We start from the raw sequence: 23,480 nt of genomic DNA, 5'->3' as shown, positions 1-23,480 counted from the left end.
TTTACTGTCATAAATAACAAAGAAAAGCAGCAAATCTCTACATTTAGGACACTGGAAAATGACTTTTAATCAGTAATAAATAATAGTTTGCTGTTAATCTTCTTTTGATTGACTAATCAATTGGTAGTCCACTCTTTGGAAATACTTTATTTACTGAAATGTCAAAGTTAGTGGGCATTGGCACTGTTAGCAGTCAGGTGCCACCTGACAAACCCGATCAACATGTCTCAACAGCGTGGCGAATGAGCCATTTCACTGCACTCGGCCACACAGATGGATATAATTATGATGTAGTAATTAAAAACATTACAGTTTTCAGCATTAATTACTACACATGATGTCTAATGAAGCAGCTGATGGCAGGTAGCTGTCAACCAACCAGAGCTGTTGACCAACACTTCGTAAGTAAATGACATCAGCTGTGACATGAGCCTGGTCCGCATTACAGTGACCAAAGCTCCAATTTTATTTAATCAAGAGGCTCTTAAGAGAATTCGGGTGTGACTAACATTAATGAGTGATGTCACCAGCTCGCAAATCAGCTATTTGGACAAAGTTGTGTTTGTTAACGAGGGGTGGATCTAGATATGGTGGAAGATCATGCTGACCAGGCTTTTTTCACACACAGCAAAAGACACTAAGTTGATGTTGGATTGCTTTCAATATGACTAATAAGAGTTGCTCAAATCTTTGTGTTGGCTGGTGGAACTGGTTATCCAATGATGCATGTTTAATGTTTCATTACGTGGAAACACACACACACACACACACACACACACACACACACACGTTGACACCCACACACGTTGACACCCACACACACTTACTAATGCCACCTCTGGTTTTGATCATATAGTTAATCTGTCTTTTGACAGCCAGTCTGTTTAAAGACACAAGTCCAACTCAAACACTCATATCTAAAAAAACACTCTGGCACTGAGTATGTGTGTGTGTGCCTGTCTGTCAGTGGGCTGTATGTATGTGTGTCTGCTGGGTGTGTCTAATGCCCTGATATCAGGCCACTCTGCTCTAATGGGTTTACATCCAGGGTCAATGGATGCTACAGGGGTCAGCGCAAAGCTGACCCCATCAAACCATCTCCAACTCACACACTGATTCAATAAAAGCATCTCTATCTATCCATGTTGTCTTAATGCCTCTAAAACAACTCAACTCCATGATTAGTCAATAACTTTCAATACATCTCAGTCCTCTGCTGCAGCTACATGTTCTCAGCCAACATCACCCTCCTCCTCACATCAGCTGCCCTATATTAGCCCACACATACAGACATACAATTAGGTAACTCTCACATGGCGTGGGTATATAAAGATGATAAGGGGGAGGCCTGTTGTCCTTCACCCAATCACAGCAGATATACCGGCTGAAGGCGTCGTTCAAAATGTAGGTCAGCAGCCAGTTGAGTAGAATGCGGTCCGGTCCCCGCAGCGGATCAATGCGAACACACCCACTCACACACACTCACACACACACACACACACACACACCTGACTCTGCTGAGTGACCACCACACACCAGCACACCAGTTGTCACAGCGCGCAGCTTAAAACAATGGAAACACTTAAGGCGCGCATGCATTATGCGCATTTACAGCCATTAGCACTTCATTCTGATTAGATGATTTGCAGTAACGCGTCTGCTCTCTGGTGTATAGATCCATTTGATGCTCATGCAGCAACACTTTGCTGCCTTTTATACGCTGATCCTTAAAATAGAAAACAGTGCTGCAGATTCAACATATGGTTTTCCGCATTGAGGTCTGCACCTATAGATGCAGACTATGGCTCCATCTATACGCCCAGTCTGTCTAGGCTGAGATACGGTATCCTATAATAATCTGAGCGCAAGTCAGTCACACTATGAAACGTGCCACCATGCAGCTGTTGGAGTTTTATCAATGAGACGTGCTGCTGGCGCTTTTTACGCACCGCTTCTACAACCCATTCACCGCTAACACATAGACTGGCGTTTGTCCCGCGCATATTTACACAATCTAATAAAGCAATGTCACCAGTGTGTCAATTAGCTTCTCTCATCCGGTGTCCTCGGTCACATGCACGCTCCTGGTCTCATCCGTTACCTTGACAGAAAGTGCATTGTCCTCCCCGCGCGCTGCGGCGCCGGGAGCTGCAGCATTTTCCCGTTCAGCACGCGTCCGCTCATTCTTCAGCCGGCCAGCTTTCACGCCGCTTTGTTCCCGTTGGGCATGTCCCGCTGGTACGATGAGAGAAAGAGAGAGAGATCCGCCCGGTGCTTTCCTGTCCGCCGCTGATAACCGGGGGGGAACCGCCTGTACGAGTCAGCAGCGTTAACTGACTGACTGACCCACTCCCGCAGTGTGCCTCCACTCTCTCTCTCACACACACAGAAGGGGAGGGAGGGAGGCGATGAGCATGGAAAGGGAGGGAGGGAGGATAGAAAAAGGCAACACCCCGAATTCCTCCTCCTCCGGCCCCCGTTGCACTGATCGCGACCAGCTGTGTCTTTTCCAAAAGCGCATAGAGGCTTTAACGCGCATTCAGCCGCATGATAAAACCCGCAGTCATCACATTCTCCAGAGCGACATGTCAAAGACGTTTTCACACTCTTAAATCTCCAATCAACACACGAGACAGCCCGCCCTGTCTGAGTCCAAACACCCAGCCCTCTTATCTCAAGTGAAGGCTGGCATTCCGTTTAATCTTGATGGACAGAGGAGGAGGAAGTAAAAGTATCAATGACATGATGTCAAAATGATGAAAAAATTCACAGAGAACACATCAGAAGGAAAGTTTATGCACTCATGATTCATCACTGATGCACTAATGTGTAATCTGGAGCTGCTTTCCAATCAGACATAGTGTTTATAAGTGGGACCTAATGGCTTTACTAATGCTTAATAATTTATTCATGTGTCATATCTGTAATAAACCATTTGTAAAATCACATTTTGGGTTGCCAGGTTGTGATAAAATGTTTTTGGCTGGGACATGTCCTGCTTCAGCATATCTCACTTTGCCTTTTTAGCTCTTCAATCCATAAAAATGTGGAGTATCTGGCAAAATATCTACATATTACAACAGCAGACCTGATGGATTAGTGTAAAAATAGCAAATCTGTAATAAGGGCCATGTGATTTCATATTAATGCTGTAGCAAGTGGAAGTTTGGGCTAATTACCTCCGCCAACTGTGTCTGTTTTTGTCAGCAGGATTACACAAAAACTACAGAATGGATTTCTACAAATCTTGGACAGAGGATGGGTCTCGCCCAAGAATAGTCCCCATTAAGTTTTTGTTCAGATCCGGATAAAGAAACGAATCCAGGAATGTTTTCTCACTTTCTTCAACATTACAGATGGGTTGTTTTTAGACATTTCTGTTAATTTCTCAGGGAATAATACAAAGAACTTGATGACAACAATCAGGTGATTTAGGTGGCTGGTATCTATAAGTGAGTACAATTTGATGAGAATCCAGATCCAGCAGATTAAAATGTGTTTTATGTGATACTGGATTAGGCTTGATTGTAATAAAGGGGACTGTTGGGCCTTGGCGGAGGTATGCACTCTACTGAGTGCCATTCTACTGTAGTTTAAGCTGTAAAATGCATCGCATATTATAGTCTGGTCAAATGTTTTCTATGTAAAATCTTAATCTCTAATGTAACCAGTGACATCAGCTGTAAAAAATACATTATTTTCCTCTAAGTGTAGAGAAGCATAAATATAAAGTGGCATTTTAAGGAGTAAAGTAGCTTTAAACTTCAGTATAGTACCTGAGTAAATTTACTTTCTGTCCAGTAAATATCACAACAAGGCTTTAAATATGGGCTTTATGGTGTGAAGACCATAACAACTCATAGATATCTCTGTGAAATAATACAAAAAACTTAGTTTGATTTATTACACATAAAAATCTCTCAACAGTCGCCCACTGTCTGGTAGAAATGCTGGCAAGTAGCCAAACCAACGAGGGCATAAATAAGCCTCAATCAGGATGTAATGAAGCAGGCAGGGTAAATGACTCTAGTGTTTCTATTGTAACAGAGTGTGTATTGGCTATTGGAGACTTTCAGAGGGATAGAGTGGCTATCATGTATCCACTCCCGCCCCCCTCCCGAGCTCTGCCCCCCTCACAACATCCAGTGGTGTTTAAACACTTAAAGCACTGAGTGGACCCCAGTGAATAGATCTGCCTGTCTGCTGGGTCTGTTCAATAAATGAATGAAGGGTGAGAAAGAGAGAGACAGAGGAGGGGGAGAGATGGAGATAATTAACTTTTCAGTGAAGACTAAAAGGGGGTGAGTGGTAAAGAGAGAGAAAGACAAGAGATAGAAATAGAGAGATTGGAAGACGCACCCACAGAGAGAGAGAAAGGAGATCATTAACACACTCTTTTTAAGTGCAGAGGGAACAAAGATGGGATTCTTCAGGGTGCTGCTCACCCGTACCAAGCAGGGCGAGGTGGGCACAGTGTTTGTGTGTGTGTGTGTGTGTTGGGGGTCTGATTGGCACATTGGCATGCTGAACTGCAGGTGTGTGGAGCCGCTGCCACCGTTGTTGCCTAGCGTTACTAATAAAGAGAAAAGAAAACAGTTTCTATGTGCACACACAAACGCTCCCACATCAACACGCACACACCCACAATCCTCCTTAAGTCAGTGTGAGCCTTTGCTTTTATTTATGTCAACGCTCATCAGAGTTTCTGGAAAGGGTAGTTGGACAGCGCTCTGAGCCTGTCTGGCCAGCTTTTACTTTGACCGCTGACTCATGTCCAGACATGCCCTGTGACTGTCTCTTTTTTCATTTCTACCCTCCTTTTCACTCAGTATCTAAAACCACAGTGCCTGTTTTGAACCAAAGTGCTTGTGTGAGACGCTTGGTGCAGTAGACCAGTATAATTAGGTGGTGATGTAACTGTGTAATGACAGTATACAGGCAGGGTCATCCATACGACCCTGGGAACCCGTCACTCCTCTGCTGATGAAAGAGACGTGCGACCTGGGAAAGCTCATTCCTCTTATCAGACCAGGAACACACACAGACACACAGAGGCACATGCAACACTTGATGAGCCACAAACTGTATATGGACAAACATAAAACTCAGCGCCTCACACATATGTATCAGACTGAGATACTCCTCGTTATCATCACACACACAGAAATACTTCTTCCACTTTAAATCTTCACTCAACACGACAACACTTGCTTTCCTCACCTGCTTCCTGTCCGCGCTCACACAGCAAACACCAGTGATGGAATGGAACTAAATACATTAGCTCAAGTATTGAACTTGAATACAATTTTGAAGTATTTGTACCTTACTTTACTTATTTCCATTTTCTACTACTTCCACTCCAATTCATTTAGGAAAATAATTTAATTTTTACTCCTACACTACATTCACTTGATAGCTTTATTTACTAGTTAATTTGCAGGTTGCATGCTGGATCAGAGCTTACGTAGTGCATTTTTTAAATTGATTTATTTTATCAACAGTCAGATTAAATAAAAACAAATTCTAATCATCAGAAAAAAGCTGAAATATCGGATCTGATAATCATCCAGGCGGGTAATCAATTTACATACATGTAAAAATAAGTATAATTTGCTTTTGAACATTTATTACCTATTTATACTTAAGTTTCTTCAGAAAGAAAAAAGTCTAGAGTACTGAGGAAGTTCAGACAAAATGTGATAAAGGTGCTTTGGTAAAAGTCTTTGGTAGGGAACACTGATGTTCAAAAAAGAGAAACATCCAAGGCACTCTTTTGGCAAAAATGTTGAACTGAACTGAACAAATCTCCATTATCTCATAGTGAAATGTAAACTCATATACGTAAAAACAAGCTGTCAACACACACTAACACACACCCACACTCACATTCCTTTGTTAAGATTTTCTGGCAAATAGCCACCCCCCCAAGGAAGAGTCAAACCATAGTTTGTATATCAGCCTACATGCTCAGTCTAGTAGCTCGCTAACAACAGACCAAGGTCTTAAAACCCACATGCTGAAAACATGACCTCACAGTGACAAGCTCAGGGCTGAACATCAAAGTGAACGTCCCAGTCTGAAGAGGTAGTCCTGTGGTTAATTGAGGGACCCTCCATGTCTGGACTACCAAGAGCATCTAATTAGGCTCCTGCTTGGACAGGACACTATTCTCAAGGTCCAGTCTGCAGAGGACTATATGAAGTGGAAGCGCTGAAAAAACTTGACTTCAAGGAAGGCTTGTACGTTCAAGTGACAGAAAGGAACAAGAAGAACGACAAAAACGGCCAGCGCACACAAGAGCTGAAATGCAGCTCAACAGGTTTCTGCAGCCGGTTAAGCTTAGGTCTCCTGGGAAAATAATGAGGATATGTTCACTATTGGAAGCACGGGTGCATGAAGGAAAGTATGAGATTAAGAGATGGCGTAATGAGGAGAACAGGAAGGGAGAATGATGGCAGGAGGGCAGAAAGAAAAGTGTGTGACTAATGTCGAAACAACTCCAGAGAAAAACACGGTGGGAGTCACTGGTAGGGAAGAAAGGTTAATTCTTATGCGCATTACAAACCCCCGTCACACCCCACTGTTAACCCTCCGAGGCACAGCTCTAGTGAGCATATTGTATGTGTGTGTGTGTGTGTGTGTGTGTTTGTGAGCGTGTCTGTAGCGTAGATTTGAGGCGCTTCCATCCAAAGTTCTCCATAAGCTTGTACTTAACCGTGCAGTTTCATTTACCCCCTATAGAGGAACTAAGCATCTACTTTAAAGTCTGTATAGAAGTGGAAGGAGGATATGAATGACTGAGAGCAAGGTTAGTGGGAGTGCGGGTTTGTTTGTGTGTGTGTGTGCATGTGTGTGTGTGTGTGTGTGAGTACGCTTGGGCGGGCCTGTCTTCTTCTGTGGGAACCAACCTGCAGGAAAGAACCTGATCATTTCCTCAAACTCTTCTTTATTAACAAGAACAGTATTCTTCACACTGTAGACAATGTTTTTTACATAAACACAATACAGGAGACAAAATTGCACTACACTTTCTAAAGGTTTGTTCTCCCAAATTACAGATGCCCAGGAATGTTGCATGGTTTTTCCACCTCACCATTTTGTTTAAAAGGTACATTAATGGAATGTGGGACTGTCTTTGTTCAGCCTCAGAGCCAGCAGCAGCGGCAGTTACAGCACTGAATCGAAGCCAGTGTAATAGACCAGACACACTAAACAAAGAAGAAGCAGCGACGAAACTCAACTGTTGCATCGTCTGTGTCTCAGTAAAAAAGCTGTACCTTAACACGACAACACCCAACGGCCAACTTGCTCATACGTTCTAAGTCTGTGTGAGAGGAAATACCTCTCTATACCGCTAAGAGGCGATAATCTGTATTCGTCATTTTAAACAGGGAAACCAGAAGACTCAGGAATGCAGATGTAAAAACGTGGCAAAGTTTCTGACACCCGTTCCTCTTCTTGTGCACAAGATGTTGTGTTGCACGTCATGCCTTGTTTGCTTGTGACACGCTGGCATGCTATCCAAAATCACACACTACATAGTGCCAGCACTCCCTTTGTCTAGTGTGATTTTTTACATACGCATCAGTTTCCACACAAAAGCATTACATGGCAAAAACATACTCTAGGTACCACGAATGTCTGTACAAAATCTCCTCGAAATCTATTAAATAATTGATGAGATATTACAGTCTGGACCAGAGTAGTTTGCTTTGCTGTTACATCTTCCTAGGATTTGCATAAGGAGCTTAAAAATAGTAGGATTTCAGACGGTATAACGAGTAGATTTAGTCATTCAAGTGACCCCTAATATATCATATTTTCCTGTATTGTGCAAATAGGTTTTTTTGTTTATCCATATGTCTTTGTTTGAGTCTTCAAAGTGTAGCACCAAATTCAATATGAAGACTTCCTCCAAAGTCTTAAAAGCAAAGGTTTGTTGACCAAATGAAGTCAGTCTATATGGTTCATATCAAAGCTTGTTGGTTTAGCATCGTGTTCACCATCAGTTGTTGCTTTCAGGTCATTTCCTCCCTTTTATCTCCTCTATAGGTCAGGTGTGATTATATCATAAGAAAAGAAAATAAAGTGAATTCTGTAAACATCTCCAGGAAGAGCGGGATCGGTCTCTTTCCTTGAAGGAAGCGGTGTGGAACTGGTCATCTGGCAGAAGTCGTGACATTTTAACCTCTGTAAGTTAAGAAGCTGAGTCCACTCACACTCACACTCACACACACACACATACCGTTTATTTCCTTTGCACGCTCATATGGTTGACATGGTAACACATCCCTCTGAACTATGTGGGGGTCCTCCACAGACCCACGCACACACACACACCCACACACACACACACACACACACACCATGACGACCAAAACCCCCCCATCCACGCCCCCATGTCCTTGCAGTCTGCTGACCAAGTCCCTCAGTTCTCTTATTCTTTTCCAACCCTGCCATAAGAGGAAGCCAGGGATAAGCTGGGATTATGCTGTAGTGTCTCCATAGAGATTTATCAGGCCTCAGTATAGGGGGGCATCTATGCAACAGTAGCCATGACAGTAGTTTTGCCATTTGGTTGGATGAAACTGAATGGCAGGGCCTTCACAAGAGAGAGTGAAGTCATATTGGAGACAGGAGATACATGCTGTAGAAGTTCCAAGAAAAAGCCAGCAAGGAAGCAGAGGAAAGATCAACTTTCATGACCTTACCAAAGTTTTCTTTCATTCCAAAGCAGGATGTGGGAAAATCTGTCCGAGGGATACAAGTGCAGTTCCCAAGCTCCGATACAGAACATGTGTTTGTTGCTCAATATCAGCATATTTCACAATAATGAAATGACTCGTAGCAAAACTAAACATAATCTTGATATAAGTCAAGAATTCCTGTAACAACTGACTACAGTTGGCTTGGACGTTAACGCTAGTGTGTGTGTGTGTGTGTGTGTGTGTGTGTGTGCATGCACGTGTGTGTAAATCACAACCGATGAGCCAGAAAGTCTCATTCACTTTTTTGTTTTTTGTTTGTTTGGACTAAACTATGTAGTGTGATGAAGAATTAAGTAATGAATCCATGTGGCTCAGCAAACACAAGAGAAGAAAAAAGAAGGTCCATGAGGACATTGTTCTCGCTGAAACAGGAGGTGTCAGGGGGTTTCTAGGACCGCAAATCCCCCTGTAGCCCCATATGTTACTCTCTGTTAAATCTTTTAATGTGTTCGTGTATCTGTGTGTGTATGCCTCTATACGTGTGTATGAGCAGCATGTGTGGGTGGGTGTGTATTTGTGCCACTTTAGCAGACAAACAGATTAATGTCATTATTGTTTGTCAGCGGCCTCCTGGTGTTACAGCTGGGGCCAGTTACATCATCCCTGAGAAATAAACCAGGCACATAGACTTTGTATTTAAAGACAAGTTCAGCTACTAGATATGAACTAAATATAATTAGTGTGAGTACGGCCTCCGTGCTTTGTTAACTCCGAATGAAACTGAAAAGCGGCTTAAATTGCATGTAGACTACAATACAGAATGACAAAGTAATCTTCATATATGCTCATGTGATCATGCTGAGTGGCTGTGTGTGTGTGTGTGTGTGTGTGTGTGTGTGTGTGTGTGAGTGTGTGCGCGTTCTCCATGGGTGTTCTCTCTAGTGTTTTGCCCACACGTGCTGGAACAAAGAAAGAGCGCACTCCTCCATTCAGTCAAGCTCCCTCAATAATGACAGGAAAAGTAATTGATTACACGCTGCACTGAGCAGAGAGAGCCCAACAAGCGGCGCGCAGAGCCCGAGAGGCCCAGAGAAGAGCAGGTAGCGGATGACAAGAACAACACACGCCCCATCACCCTCCTGCACCCCACCTCACTCTGCCTCTCATCAAGTTTTCATGGGAATTGTCTGTGACACGCAATGTCATAAAGATAGAGAGAAAGACAGGTTGAGAAGGGGAGAAATTTTGATGCAGAATTGACATGTTTTGTGACACCATTCAGAGAAATTGAGCCTTATTTGTAGAATAATGAATGAACACATTCATCTTAAAAGGACCATACCAGTAGCTTTGGCTGATTTTAGTTAATTTTAGTTAGTTAGTGGTTGAGCTCACCCACTTCAAGTGTATGCTAACACTTCTAGCTTAGCAGCTACAGTGAATATTTGTGCTGAAAAAGGGTGTAAATAACTTTTCAAATCAATTTGGGATCTCTGGACCTCTGGAGACTTGGATTATGCTGGACAAGGTGTCTGGAGTTATTTTATGCTTTCTTTCAGCTGTTTTTCCTTACATTTTAAAACAAGTCCCCATCTACTTCAGTTGTTTAGGAGAATGCTGCAACACTGCTTTGCTGTGAAGCTCCAGGAATATTTTGTGGACTGAGAAATTTCACTTGACTTTCCATCAGCATGAAAATGAGTAGATAATGACTGAATTTCCATTTTTGGGTGAATTTATCCTTTAAGCCCAGATTGATTTGAAAAGACCAAAATTACATCACCGCAATGACATAACTTTGACAATAATGAATGCAGTCGTTTACTGTGATGCATTGTACAGCTTTCAAGGATATGCCAATTGATTTTCATAACATATGGACATGGTATGGAACCAATAGCCGCTTGGAAAGACTGATTGGAAAATGTGAAACAGTCCAGCACAGTTTGCACAAAATTACTTATACGGTCTTTTAATGCCAGAATCTATAACTCTTAACAACAAACTCAGAGGGAACAGAGTTTAATATCACTATGGAGTTAAAAGTGACTTATACACATGAGCAATTAAAGCAATTGTGATCAGATATTGAGCCAGATATTCCCATATATGGCTGCAGCTGGAAAATAAATCAATATAATCGAAAGTTTCTCTATTTCATATACATTTGTTATGTCCCAAAATCCTGAAATCAGTCTCAAAAGCCATTCCACAGTCACATACTTTGATGGCACACAGCAATAAAAACACACAAAAAGTGTTTAAGCAGCTGTGTGTCCTATTACATGGACTATACGTGGGTCTTTCTTACCCGTATCTCACACTAAAAAAGGCAGAGATTTTCTCCTCTTTTTCCTCAGACATATTTCACAAGAGCCCATTTTGATCTCAGCCCATGTTGTGACTAGCGTGTATTGTAGCCTGTATGAGTACTGCACTAGGTTTTTTATGGGAAGGGACCTTAACTGGTCTGCAACATGAGTCATAGTGTAAAGATCTGGCTCATAGCAAGAGGGAAGCCCTGGGTGTGTCCACTGAGAATCACATCGGAATTGTGTGTGTGTGTGTGTGTTCGTGAGAGTGAGAGTGAGCAAGCGGATCCATCACCTGTAACCTAAATCAGTTCCAGATGTGGGAAGAGGAATTCATTAATCAGACGTGTCAGGCTGTGTTAGGCTTTCTGTGTGTGTGTGTGTGTGTGTGTGTGTGTGTGTGTGTGTGTGTGTGTGTGTGTGTGTGTGTGTGTGTGAAGTTCTAGTAATTGGCCAGTAGATGGGGTCAGAGTACAGCAGGATTGAGCCTGACCGTAAGAGAAATAACACTGCTCTCTTTTCCCAACCTCACACACACACATTATACTGTGGTCATCAGTAACCACCGTCCCATTGGAGATAAGGTTAAAAGGCCATGTAAAGGTCCAGAAGTTGCACCTAATTAGAAGTGCTCTATCACTGATATGGTCGGATAGCAGTCAGTGGAGGGTCAGATAACGACCTCCAGTGTTTGAGTATCACCAAACATTTAAATAACGCCCACACTTATATGGTTTTATTTTTAAAAGACATTTTAAAATCTCTGTCCAGAAATAATCTCAGTCCATACTAACACAACTGAAAACGCATATAACATGACCCTTCATGTACACAGGGCATGCGCATGCTGTAGACAGGAAGCAGATCGTTGTCTACTCTGCGATCAGTTGCTTACTTATTGCTTAGGCAGAGGTAGCATTATAGACAACAACGTTAGCAATGCCATTTAAATTGTTATCCGTGTTGAATTGAGCTCTGGTAGCGAAGGTTGATGTTATTTATTTTCTTGCGGAGAGGGGTCACATGATAAGACCCAATCACAGGGCAAACGTGGGTGTCTGCATCATTCAAAAAGTCTCATCCACATTAAATCACAATCCCAGAGTTTTCTAACTAAAACAGGGTCAGCAGCGTTTTCAAATGTCTCAGTTTGAGGGGTTTGAAAACACCGGAGTAGTGTGGATGCTAGGCTTAAGTGTAGCAAAAGCAATGCATTTTAAACTGAAAAATGCATTAGTGTGGATGTAGCCTTCGTGGCAGGCACAAAGCGAAAGTAACAACTGTTGGCATCAAAGCTTATTTCAGGCATCTCTTGTGTTCAAAACAGATTACTTCTCTATTAAAACGTTCCTCTTTCTGATTCAGTTCCCTGTACTGTGTTGTGGAGTGAGACTAAGAGCAACCAGCTCACTTCTGCTTTTCTAGAAAGCAGACAGCATAAAATCAAAACACTGAAAGCAGCCGACTCTGAAAAGCTTCAGGGAGCTTTGTTTCTCTCTCTCGCTCTGTCTCTCTCTCTCTCTCTGTGTCCTGCTCCAAACAAATGTTTTCATAATTCAGACATTTAGTGCAGCGAACCAGCGCGTCTCGCAGCGTAACCATGGAGACGGTGCGTTTACTAATGGGAGGTCGCTGAGGATGGGAGCGCCTTCATCCAGTAATAAAAGCGTCTGCGCCCAACAGGGCAGAAAACAAGCCGCACACTCATCCAATCATCAGCGCGTGTGTATGTGCAGGGTGAGCCCATTATCACCACTTGAACGACAACAATGGGAATCAATACAGACCATCAAGCCTTCAATGTAGACTTAATGCTTTGTGCTGGTTTGCTATAAAACCACACACACAGTTACTGCTCTGCCTTTCTGAGCACAACATCTTCGCCCATGTTCCAATTTCCTCCATATTCACTGTCACACACTCAACAGCTACAGAGATTGAGAAGTGTTGATCTCAAGAGAAAAAAGCTAATGACAGAGCTGATAATTTACCGTATTTTTTGTGGAATTAGCTCTTCTCTGGAGAGTGGACTGCTCGCTTGTCTCTAATATGAAAATAGAGATACAGATTATATTAGTATATATTATACTATCTTGTCAATTGTTTTTTTTGTTTTTTTGGCCATCGACTGAGATACACAAAAAGAAAACAGATTGTTTGTACTTTCCCAGTTCTGCCCTCTTGTCCTAATATGTCACTTCTGGCTCCAAAAACAAAGATGGTGAGGACCACAATGCCAAACTTGAGGCACTAAATAAGTGCCACACAAATCGTAGAGCTGCAGATTTGATAATAGATGACATCATATTAAACATTTCAAAATAATACTGTTTTAATGCATATTTTAGTCCAAACTCTAAAAATGTCACAGTTTCCAAAGTGCAAATCCTCCATTGGACCACACCTCATTACTGCTTACGTTCACACACACTCTGAGGAATGACCTCCTCATCGCCCCCCTTCCCTGCCGTTTCCCGGCGAGAGTGACGTGTGCGTGTGAGAGTGTGGGGGGATACTGGGAGAAGTCTGGTTCCAGATGTAAGTGGTCCTCATCGGACGAGAAGAGGCCCCAGTTAGAGAAGGACAGGAAACGGATAACTGACATAAGGGGTACTGACTCAGTGAATGTGCGTGAGTGTATAGGGTCGGTGTGTCAGGCAGGTCACGGTACAGTCACGGTAAACTTACCTTTGTGTGAGAATGTGACTCATGCCTATACTGTTTAACTCGAGTGAGTCATTGTTAGTCTCGCGATGAGTCAAAGCCTGCTCACACATATATGTTTATGGCCAAACTCTAATATTTCCTCCCAATTTAACAGAACAAAGAGTACAGCACCCAAACAAAGAACATGTGTGTGTTTGTGATGCATAATTCATGTGGGGAAATCCAATGTATTATATATACTGGGATGAGATATGGTAGTGTACTGTGACCTCTGTATGACAGGGGCAGTGCCTCTATGTATAATGGATGAGGATGTGTAATAAATTATGAGATGAGGGAGGGTAATACAGCATGGGGGCGACTTCAAGAAGATAGGGTGGAGGGCACCAGGGAAAGTGGGAACAGCAGCACTAGTCTGCCCTCTAGTGGTAAAGACAGGAACCACAGCACAACCTACAGACTTTATAAGTGACCATATAAATTATTCAATAGAGATGAAAATGTCAGTTGATCAACAGAAAATAAATTTTGGTCATGGATCAATACTTTAACTCTTATCTTGCTAAAACGCCACACATTTGCTTGTTCTTGAATGTGAGGATTTGCTGCTTTTCTTCATCATAAATTGAATATCCATGAGTTTTAGCATGTCTGTAAGGTAAAACAACTTCAATATGTCAATATCACAACCTCAAGACTTGATTTATCAATTATTAATTTAACGCTTGTGCTTTTGTGTTTTTGTTACATATGAATATACTATGTTTATTAAAAGTTACTACAGGAGAATGACTTTTCTTGTGGTACTACCACCTTGTAAGGCCTACACTGAGCAAAACATATTAAGAACGTAATTAATGCACTTACTTACTCATTGGTGTCATTTACACAGCAGATGCCTTTTAAAAGCGTAATTTGTTGAAAATGTTCTGGAAAAATAGCTTGTACCAAGAAATAAAACTGGCTGCTGCTGATTCTGGTACAGCACTTAACATTTACAGCACACTAACATCTAAGAAACAACCTACAATATTTCCAGGAAAACTATTATTGTTGTATTATTATTAATGTATTGTATACATTAGATGATAGATGTGATCAGCTTATACTGAAAAATCAGAATGTAACACATTCAATGGACTGATTTGCTGCTAGCTAGAATAGCCAAAGGTTGGTAAACATCATTGTGTCTTGGTTGCCTGTTTTTATGCTTTAAGATAGTGAGTCATAAGATAGTGAGTCATAAGATAGCTTGCGTAAGTATTTTCCAATGTCTCCCTAGCTTGCAAATTACTGTAAATTCAGACCGTCCCCCTCACTTTTCAAAAGAAATTAACACCCTTGTACTTACTTTACACAAACAGAAATTAGAAGATTATTGGGGGGCCTAGTGGTTGGAGAAATATGCAGAATAAGATCTTTATAAATGCTTAAGAATGACTCAAAAAGTCAATATGCTACTAATATGCATGCTAATAATCAACTACTTAACAAATAAATGCGTATCCTGATATAGAGTTACTAAATAATTTGTCTATTGGATAAATACTCAACAGACTGCTGCAGCCAAAAGCTAAGAACGTAGCATTTGTTCAAGAGTTACTGTTTTGGATTAGATTATATTGTACGCATTTCCACAATTTTCCACCTTGCTTGAACCCTCACTCGGTGCATCTTTAAATATTATAAAGACATCACAATCCAAAGAGAAATAGAGAGAAAAAAATACTGTCCTTTTCATTTTTTCCTTCGTTTCCTGTCTGCCTATCACCTCTCTTTCTCAATCTTGTTCCTTTGTCCTGCAAACAAATGTTGCCTTTTGTTTTGCCTCTTCACACAAAGCACAACATAAACCTGTGCAACCACTAATTGGAGGCCATGACCACATACACAATAACGCTACAGGGACCTGAACTGTGTTGCAACTGATTTCCTGGTGACTGTGGGGTGCATTTTTGTGGTTACCATGGAGATGTCAAGCTGTGGCCAGCAGAAGAATTTTTTTTAGTTTAGTTGGACGAGCTCTGCAGCTTCACACGCACACACATACACACGCTGCCAGAGCCTAGTTTACAATGAGATAATGTGTTTTTCTTCACTATGCTCAGTGTTGGTTGGTGAAACATGATGCTGTGTGTGCAACTGGGTTAAAATTATTGTGTCATACCTCCTCATATTGGGTCAAGAGCTGCAAGTTCTCCAAAACTAAGCAAGGAAGTCCAGGGAACACAACTTAGGGCATTCTTCAAAAGATTACATTTCTTGTACTTATCGCTGTGAAACTTGATGTAATTCTTCTCGATAGGTCATGAAGTCACAAGATGATGTGCTGTCCTACTGAGACAGACTGGCGCAGTGTCTGGGAGCTAAATAACAATTTGAACAATAACATCTCTCTTGTTGATCGGTCCCTCCGATTCAGTTGTCAAGCAAAAACAATGTTCACAAAAGCACAACACGCAATCTTTTTGGGTCAGACAGACACACAAACACCTTCACAGGAACATGACTGTGATTATTCCTCTCCGGTCCATTTAATAGCAGATAAAGAATGAGGGTTAAAGAGCCGTTTCCTGTAAACTACTCAGCCTCGTGTAGACGTCCAGCTGAACAGACAGGTGTGCATGTGTGAGGCGAGAAACAACACCACAGAAAATGTTCCAATTATAAGAAAACAAAGTTTCAAAGACGCCACCTGTGTAACAACCACTACACAACACAGCAAACATGCTGATAAACCAAGCTGACATAGTTCACATTGTGATCTCAACATTAAATTTTCTGATCCAGGGAATCCATGGCTACTTTCAAACAAACCTCATTCTGACCTTGACAGCTCTGACTGACCTCACGTTGGCTCGGCAGAATGAGTTACCAGTTTTCCAAAGACGTGTGCATTCAAGCTCTGCCAGCGGGGCTCTGGTGAGCCAACGCTGCGAGGGGTCATCCACATGGAAGCCTGCTGGCAAAAGCTGGCGGGCTGGAGGCTGAATTTGACAGGATGATCTCTGTGAGGGGGCTCGATGATTGTGACATCATTCCCGTACTCTGCCAGAGGGCTGTTTTCTGACTATGGCAGAGCCAGCTGCACCAGGGGGGCTACAGCTGCCAGTGTCAAGGCAGACACTATGAGGGGGCTTGTGATGCATTTCAGAGGGACTGATCAAGGCTTAGTTGTGCTGGTAAACTACTAACCACAGGCCTGACTGCAGCTGTGGGGCTGTAACAGTTGGCAGGAGGCAGGATTCATATCACAAGCAATGTTAAGATCATTAATGAGACAGAGTGTCCTGGCTCCTGTAGTGTCATGAGGTCTTAAAATACTCTTCATGCTGCTCATTTTATTAAAGCTGGGGTAAAAACAACACAACTTACCCATTCCCCAGATCATCGATATCATCATCATCATCTTCATCATCATCCTCGTTTGGGCTCTTCCCGCCGATGTCGCTTCTGCTGAGGTAATCTCCCTTCAGGAGCGATGGATCCGAGTCGTCCAGTGCTTCGATGAGGTGGATACGGGAGGCGTGGTTGATCCGGAGGGGAACGTCTGACTGCGTGTTACCTGTGGACGGAGCTTCACCAGCCTGCAGACGGGGACTGGCTTGACCCTGGCGCCATGACAATGGAGAGGAACGGTTTGATAGGCTGGAAATTGAGAAGGCAGCAGCTTCATCGCTGTCGTAGCACATGGTCCCCTCCACACAGCTATAGATGAAAAAGAGGATACGTCTTAGAGGTCGATAAGAAATATTCAGAGCAATGAACTCCCTTTAAGGGGTGAAAAGGTCGGGCGCAGTTTTAAAAAGACAGGAAGTGAATGTCTATCGTCATTTCCCCTGAGCTGAGGATCTGCTTCGTCCATCCAATTTCTCCTCTCCCCAGACAGCATCCTCTTCCCACAGAGGAACCCAATACTGATTTCTTCAAGAGCTTTACGGATTAGTTTTTTCCAGGTGTATGTGTATGTGTGCATGTGTGTGTTTCCTTGTCAGCAAACACGCCTTTATGTTCCTCTGTGCTCTGCTTTCAACTGCATAGCACTGTCACATTATTCGTGCGAGTCCACAAATATCTGCATCACTACTGTCACAATATCATGCTTTCCCCGTGCTAAAGCAGCACCGCACATCCCCGCTTAACGTCTGGGGAGAGAATGATGAGCATTAGCATATTAAAAGTTACTGGGTCTCAAACTGTGTGACAGGATGTGCTTTTGCCTGCAACATTAAAATTAATCTTGTCTGCAGGATACAGAATCATCTCCACAAAAACCATCAATGGAGACATTTTCACATGAAACGCTTAGCCGCTAACATAAAGCAGGCAGGAAAGAAGTGGAGCGGGGATGAGAGGGAGGATGCTGCTACCCGTCTTGTTGAGATGGATTTTCACAGGCTTTCTGCTTGTTATGCATACAGTACATATCAGCAAAAAATATGTGTAGACAAAACAATTTGCAATTTGCTCGCCAATCCATTCGTTTAATTCATGCAAATCTCACACTCTAAACACTCGTTTTTCACAGGAAATGTGACACGTTGTTTGCACAAGAAACTTCCGCACACAGGCTGGAGGCCTCAAAGCAAGTCTCCAGGGACAGCGCGGAGTGATTCAAGGTTATTACAGTAGGATAAAAGTATGAATGGCAAAGGAAAGGTGTTCCAGCAGGGAACCATCTGCTGATTATCTCTTCATGTGGGGATCTCCCACTGAGGGACTGAGAGAGGATACATGGCAGGAGATGCATGGACATGCGGACGGAGGGGAAGCTCTCAAGGACAAAACCTGAAGACGTACTGAATGCAATCAGAATCAGCCAATGAAAGACAGGAAGTGGAGGAAGGGAAAGGACACACAAGCGCTCACTTAATCATAGCATTATTACTCGTCTTGTTGTGTGTATGAATGTGAGTCGTGAGTGTGCACTGACAGGGTCGGCTTTGAAGTCAGCTTTGAGCTTTGAGCTAATCCTGCTTCAGTTCCGTATTAACCAACGCAGAGGGAGAGCAGAGCGGGCAGAAAATGACAGACTAATGGCTACTGGTCTATCAGGAATACTGATATTGATCTGAAAGCCCACAGGCAGTTAACCACCACACCCCAACACACTGTTAGCAATGTCAATAAGGATCGGCTCATCTCAACTGCTGTTTCTGGCTGGTTTGTTTTGTCTGATCTTTTTGTTGCTACAATACAATATCATGTTTTGCGTGCGTGCATGTGTGTGTGCATGTGCGTGCGTGTTTGCATGTGGCTGACCTGTGGCTGAGCTGCACCCCTCTCAGGCTGGTCATGGTTTCCTCCAGATTCTGTCGAAGGTCCAGAACATTTTGCACAGTCCTCTTCCTCTGGGACTCCGGGTCTGTGGGGGGTGCACATGTAGGCACACAAACACAGAAACACAAAGGGATATTTTTAGACATGAAACACCATATTATATAATTAGTGGATGACAAAAAACGATTGCCAACCTGTTCAAACATTTGGAAATAGATAGTCATCAACAATAAACACACTATTAAATGACCAAAATATGACCAAGTATGAGTTAATAAATGATGATCCTGGATGTTTCCGCTGCCAACTTTGGGCAGACCTGCAGGCCAAAGTTGGCCCACCACAAGGTTCAATTGGCTTGCCAGTTTTGTAATATTACAATATTGCTTATCCTGTGTTATTCTTATGACTTAAAATGCTCTCTGAATATGGAGGATCCTTAATTATTTATTGTTTTCTCATAATCATGTCAGTCAATTAATGGAACCTTGGATCCTAGTACCATTTTGCATCTTAATTATACAATAGGTGTTTGAAAGGAAGCTCATATCAGCCAGTTAAATTTGAAAAAAAAAAAAAAAAAGTCAAGATTTACCTCACAAGTAGTTCATCAAGGCTAATTTTTCATCAATTTCTACTCTTTAACTGGGAGAAATGGGGGCATATGTTTGCTTTTGGCCCGTGGCCCACCATGAAGTTTCAGTTTTGGCCATCCAATGAAAAAAGTTTGGGCTGCCTGCTCTGTTGGGAATGCTCAAAACTAACCATGCTGTTAAACATATGATGTTCGGTTCACACCCCCCAAAATATCTCAACTAAAACTGGTAATTTGGGCCACATATTGAAAATGCAATTGTTGATAACTGAAATGGGAAATTACATTTCCACTTGTCATTAATCTTATTCAACATGTGGAAATTTAACTGTAGATATCTGTAATCATTATTCTTAAGAATGAAAAAGGGATTACTGATATGTCTACATTAAAGTAAATCAGTTTTGACTTGTCATAAATGTTATTTGTACATGCGAAAAATTGTAAGATGTAAAAATGGTTATACAGATATGTTAAATCAATAATCATACCTAATCATCCAAACAAAACCGTTAACATAACTCTACAACAGGGAAACAGGCTACAATGATGAAACTAGAGAATCTCACAAGCAAAAGAAGACCTGACAGAGGTAACAGCAGCACAGTTGTTTTTCCAGATGGCAGTGGAGCAAACTAAATTAAATATGATGGCAGTCAGACAGAAGAAACAACAGTGGAGACCTTCAGGACCTTACAGGTCTGACACTCTTTTCTCCGTCTGCCCAGATCCCTCTCTCCCTCGGCCACCCTCGGTCACAACGCCCCGCTGTCCACTCACTGTGCCCCTTCACCCCCTAACTCTCTCCACAGCAAAATAAACCAAAAGCTATTCCTCTATTAAACCCACAGGGGGACACACTGGCATGTGTCTCACCCCCTTTTTAATATGATGTAATCGGCTCAGATTGGGCTTCGTAGATTCATGCTGGGCCATCCAGCCACACTGCTGTTTAATATGTGTGTGTGTGTTCAGACAACTCCACCAGGGGGTTTGAAAACTCGATGCAATCAAATAACAACACCAAAGTGACTCCACCACTTACTGAAACAGACAGACTGTATTCACGCTCTGGGGAGTCTTTAAGTTTTTTTTAAAGATGTTTTGTTTTGGGCATTTTTCAGTAGTTATGTGGCATTTAGATCTACAAAGGATCTTCACACACATAATCTATCACACAGTCTCACAAAGATAGTAAGCTAATCAGGACATCTAAGCTGCATCGCATGACCTTGACCCTTGCGTATTTATGTGTGATTGAGGGATGGTGATAAAAGAGTTATGGTGGTAAGCGATGAGGCAGTCTGTTAACCCCCGAGGTTCAGTTCAATAGACAATTAGAACTGGCCAGCTGACTCCTAAATGAGCACAGCAAGAGATTTAGGATCTCCCCTCAGGATGGATTGTAACAACTTTAGTTAATTTTCCTCCGTGGGTTCATGACAAAATATCCTCAACGAAAATGACATTCCCATTAGCATCAGCTGTAGTTGGTGCTTATTAGCAAATGTTAGCATGCTAACATGGGAAACTAAGATGGTGAACATGGTAAACAGTATACATGGAAAACAACATGCATGTTAGCATGGTGTTGTTAGCATTTAGCTCAAAGCCCAACTTTGCCAACACTGGAAAAATGCCACTTCAAAGTGGTTCTTGTTTGTAATTCTTAAAAAAAATCTACCGCTGGAACGAGTGAAAAAATTTGAATAGAAATTAGACAAAGTTACTCTGATTTTGAGTTTTGCAGCCTCGCAGAGACACCGGCACAACTGTAGAGTCTTCATCTTAATTAGGATTTAAAATAAATCCCCCTTTTTGAAAAAAAACAAAACAATTATTGAGCCCTTGGAATAACATACTCTATATACGGAAGAAATCCACTAACACATATGACCCTGAACAACCCCCCCCCCCCCACCCTTCACACACAAACTCACCCCACTCACAGCCACCCCTCCTATGGGTCAGTCCAGCTGGCTAGTGAGGAGGTGAAGGGGGAGAGTCCATTCTAATGAGTGAGGAGGGAAAATCATGAGCTGCCAGCGCTGTCAATCTCAGCAACAGCTGCAGACTAAACACTGTGCTTACATAGACACATATGTGTACGCACAGTGGGTCTACTCATATGCATATCCTGAGAAACGCTTACACCAGACCTGATTTATAAAACTGGATTGATTTCCCTTAAAGAGAATAGCCACATGGACGATTGATTAGGTCGCCCTGGGGACAGGCAGCTCAGTGGAGAGATGATGAAATCATTGTGATCCAACCTTCTGCCGCTCACACACACAGTCACATACAGTCCAAATGTTTCATAACAAAAATATAATAATAAAAAACAATACCATAATAGAACTACTTTGTTCTGCTGGATGCGCTCGAATGAAAGGTAGTGATGCACAGTATGTAAATTCAAGCTACAAACAGAAACTTTTCAGCTTTTAAATAATAATCTGTTCATACAAGGGTTTAGCGGGAACAAAGAACCTCTAAAATATGCAAACACAGACAAAGTCTGACACACACTCAGACACATGCACACACATCCAGGTTTTTAACTGCCCGGTTTTAATTACCCTAAACGTGAGCTTTGTTTAACATCGGCGTCAAATTGATTAGATACGGTCTGCATGATTGTGTATGTGCCTGTGTGTATATGTGAGTGCATGTCTCTAAAAGACTTCCTGGCCTGCCTCTGCCCTGGCCCCGGTGGTCCCAGCTGGCACTGGGAGAGGGGGTGTGGTGGCGGGGGAATTAGGGATGCAAATATCCCTGTCAGCCCTGGCAGCTCCCCAGGGGTGCAGATGAATTACACTGATCAGGTTTAGACTGAGTGTGTGTGTGTGTAGAAGGGCCTGTGTGCATGTGCATGTATGTGCTGGGACGGGACGCTCCACCTGCCGCTTCTCGATACACTCGTGAACACACACTCCAGCTCTGAAGAGGCTGTGAAACTACCCGAGGAGCCATCCATAATGGGCCACTCAGACTGTTGAAACGAGAGTCAGCAAGTTAGAGTGAGAGTGTTATTGTAAGAGCATGCATATAGTGCGTGTGCAGGACATCATCTGCATCCTAATGCAGGTCTGGGCTCTGACAAAACAAAGCGACAGAACGACTTCAAAGAAGCACCATAAAGAGCAAGTTAGAGATGGAAAGGAGGAAAGCAAGATTTTATTTTGGCGTATTCTGCCTACAGCACCACAACAAGAGTACAAATGGCAAGACAACATTGCACAAGGGCAATAAAGAGGAGCACTGCCCTTTTCTCTCTTATTGTGTGTGTGGTAAGGTCACAAATCCCATTAAACAGAGCTGCTGGCCTTTGAATTAACAGCTATGTTACGGAGCTTGTTTTTGAATCCTCAAAACATCAAAGCTAAGGCAGATGTTCGCGTGATGCTCAAGACTGATGGTCAAATGCAGGACCTACGTTAATGTAGACATGTTTTAAATATTGCTCAGGATTTTCTCATGTGAACGCTATAGCATTTTGTTTCATTTCCAAAATTCACAACCTAAGAATGAGAGTCAAAAATCCACTATCTCTGTTCAGCATAACAATAAGCTTTAAGAGTACATTAGTCCTACATAGTGTTGCTTTAATTGCTTACCTTGCCTTTCTGTTTTCTTGTCGTCCCTCTACCAGCAATTATCTGAAAGTTTTATAAAGTCGCCCAAAAAAACACACCTCCTGTTTACGATTTTTTCACCCAAGATTCTGTTGTCATAACAGCAGATGAGTCGCGTGTGGAGGAAGCTTGTTAATCATTTAGCCATTAAAAACCACTGTGCACATTAGAAACGACATTAGAAACAACCAGGTGCACTTTGAAGTTTGTACAAAACAACTGCATAAGTGGGCCTACAGTAAATAGGAGAGGTTGCATCCCAAGCAGTGCGTTTACAGGA

General features: G+C 42.4%; 1 protein-coding gene across 4 annotated transcripts in view; it reads right to left on the bottom strand.

The window, feature by feature from the left end:
• Positions 1-23,480, bottom strand: part of LOC311264832 (neuron navigator 1-like) — a 91,727-nt gene that overhangs the window by 38,947 nt on the left and 29,300 nt on the right. For all 4 annotated transcript variants that reach the window (XM_084365970.1, XM_084365971.1, XM_084365972.1 and 1 more), the window contains 2 exons: positions 18,950-19,052; positions 17,063-17,395 (listed from right to left, as the gene is read on the bottom strand). In XM_084365970.1, coding sequence (XP_084222096.1) covers positions 17,063-17,395; positions 18,950-19,052 — 436 coding nt within the window. The remainder of the gene's footprint in view (positions 1-17,062; positions 17,396-18,949; positions 19,053-23,480) is intronic.

The sequence above is a fragment of the Pagrus pagrus genome (assembly GCF_965226575.1).
Source record: "Pagrus pagrus genome assembly, chromosome: 11".
NCBI lineage: Eukaryota > Metazoa > Chordata > Actinopteri > Spariformes > Sparidae > Pagrus > Pagrus pagrus.
This window is presented reverse-complemented; position numbering and strand designations above follow the sequence as displayed.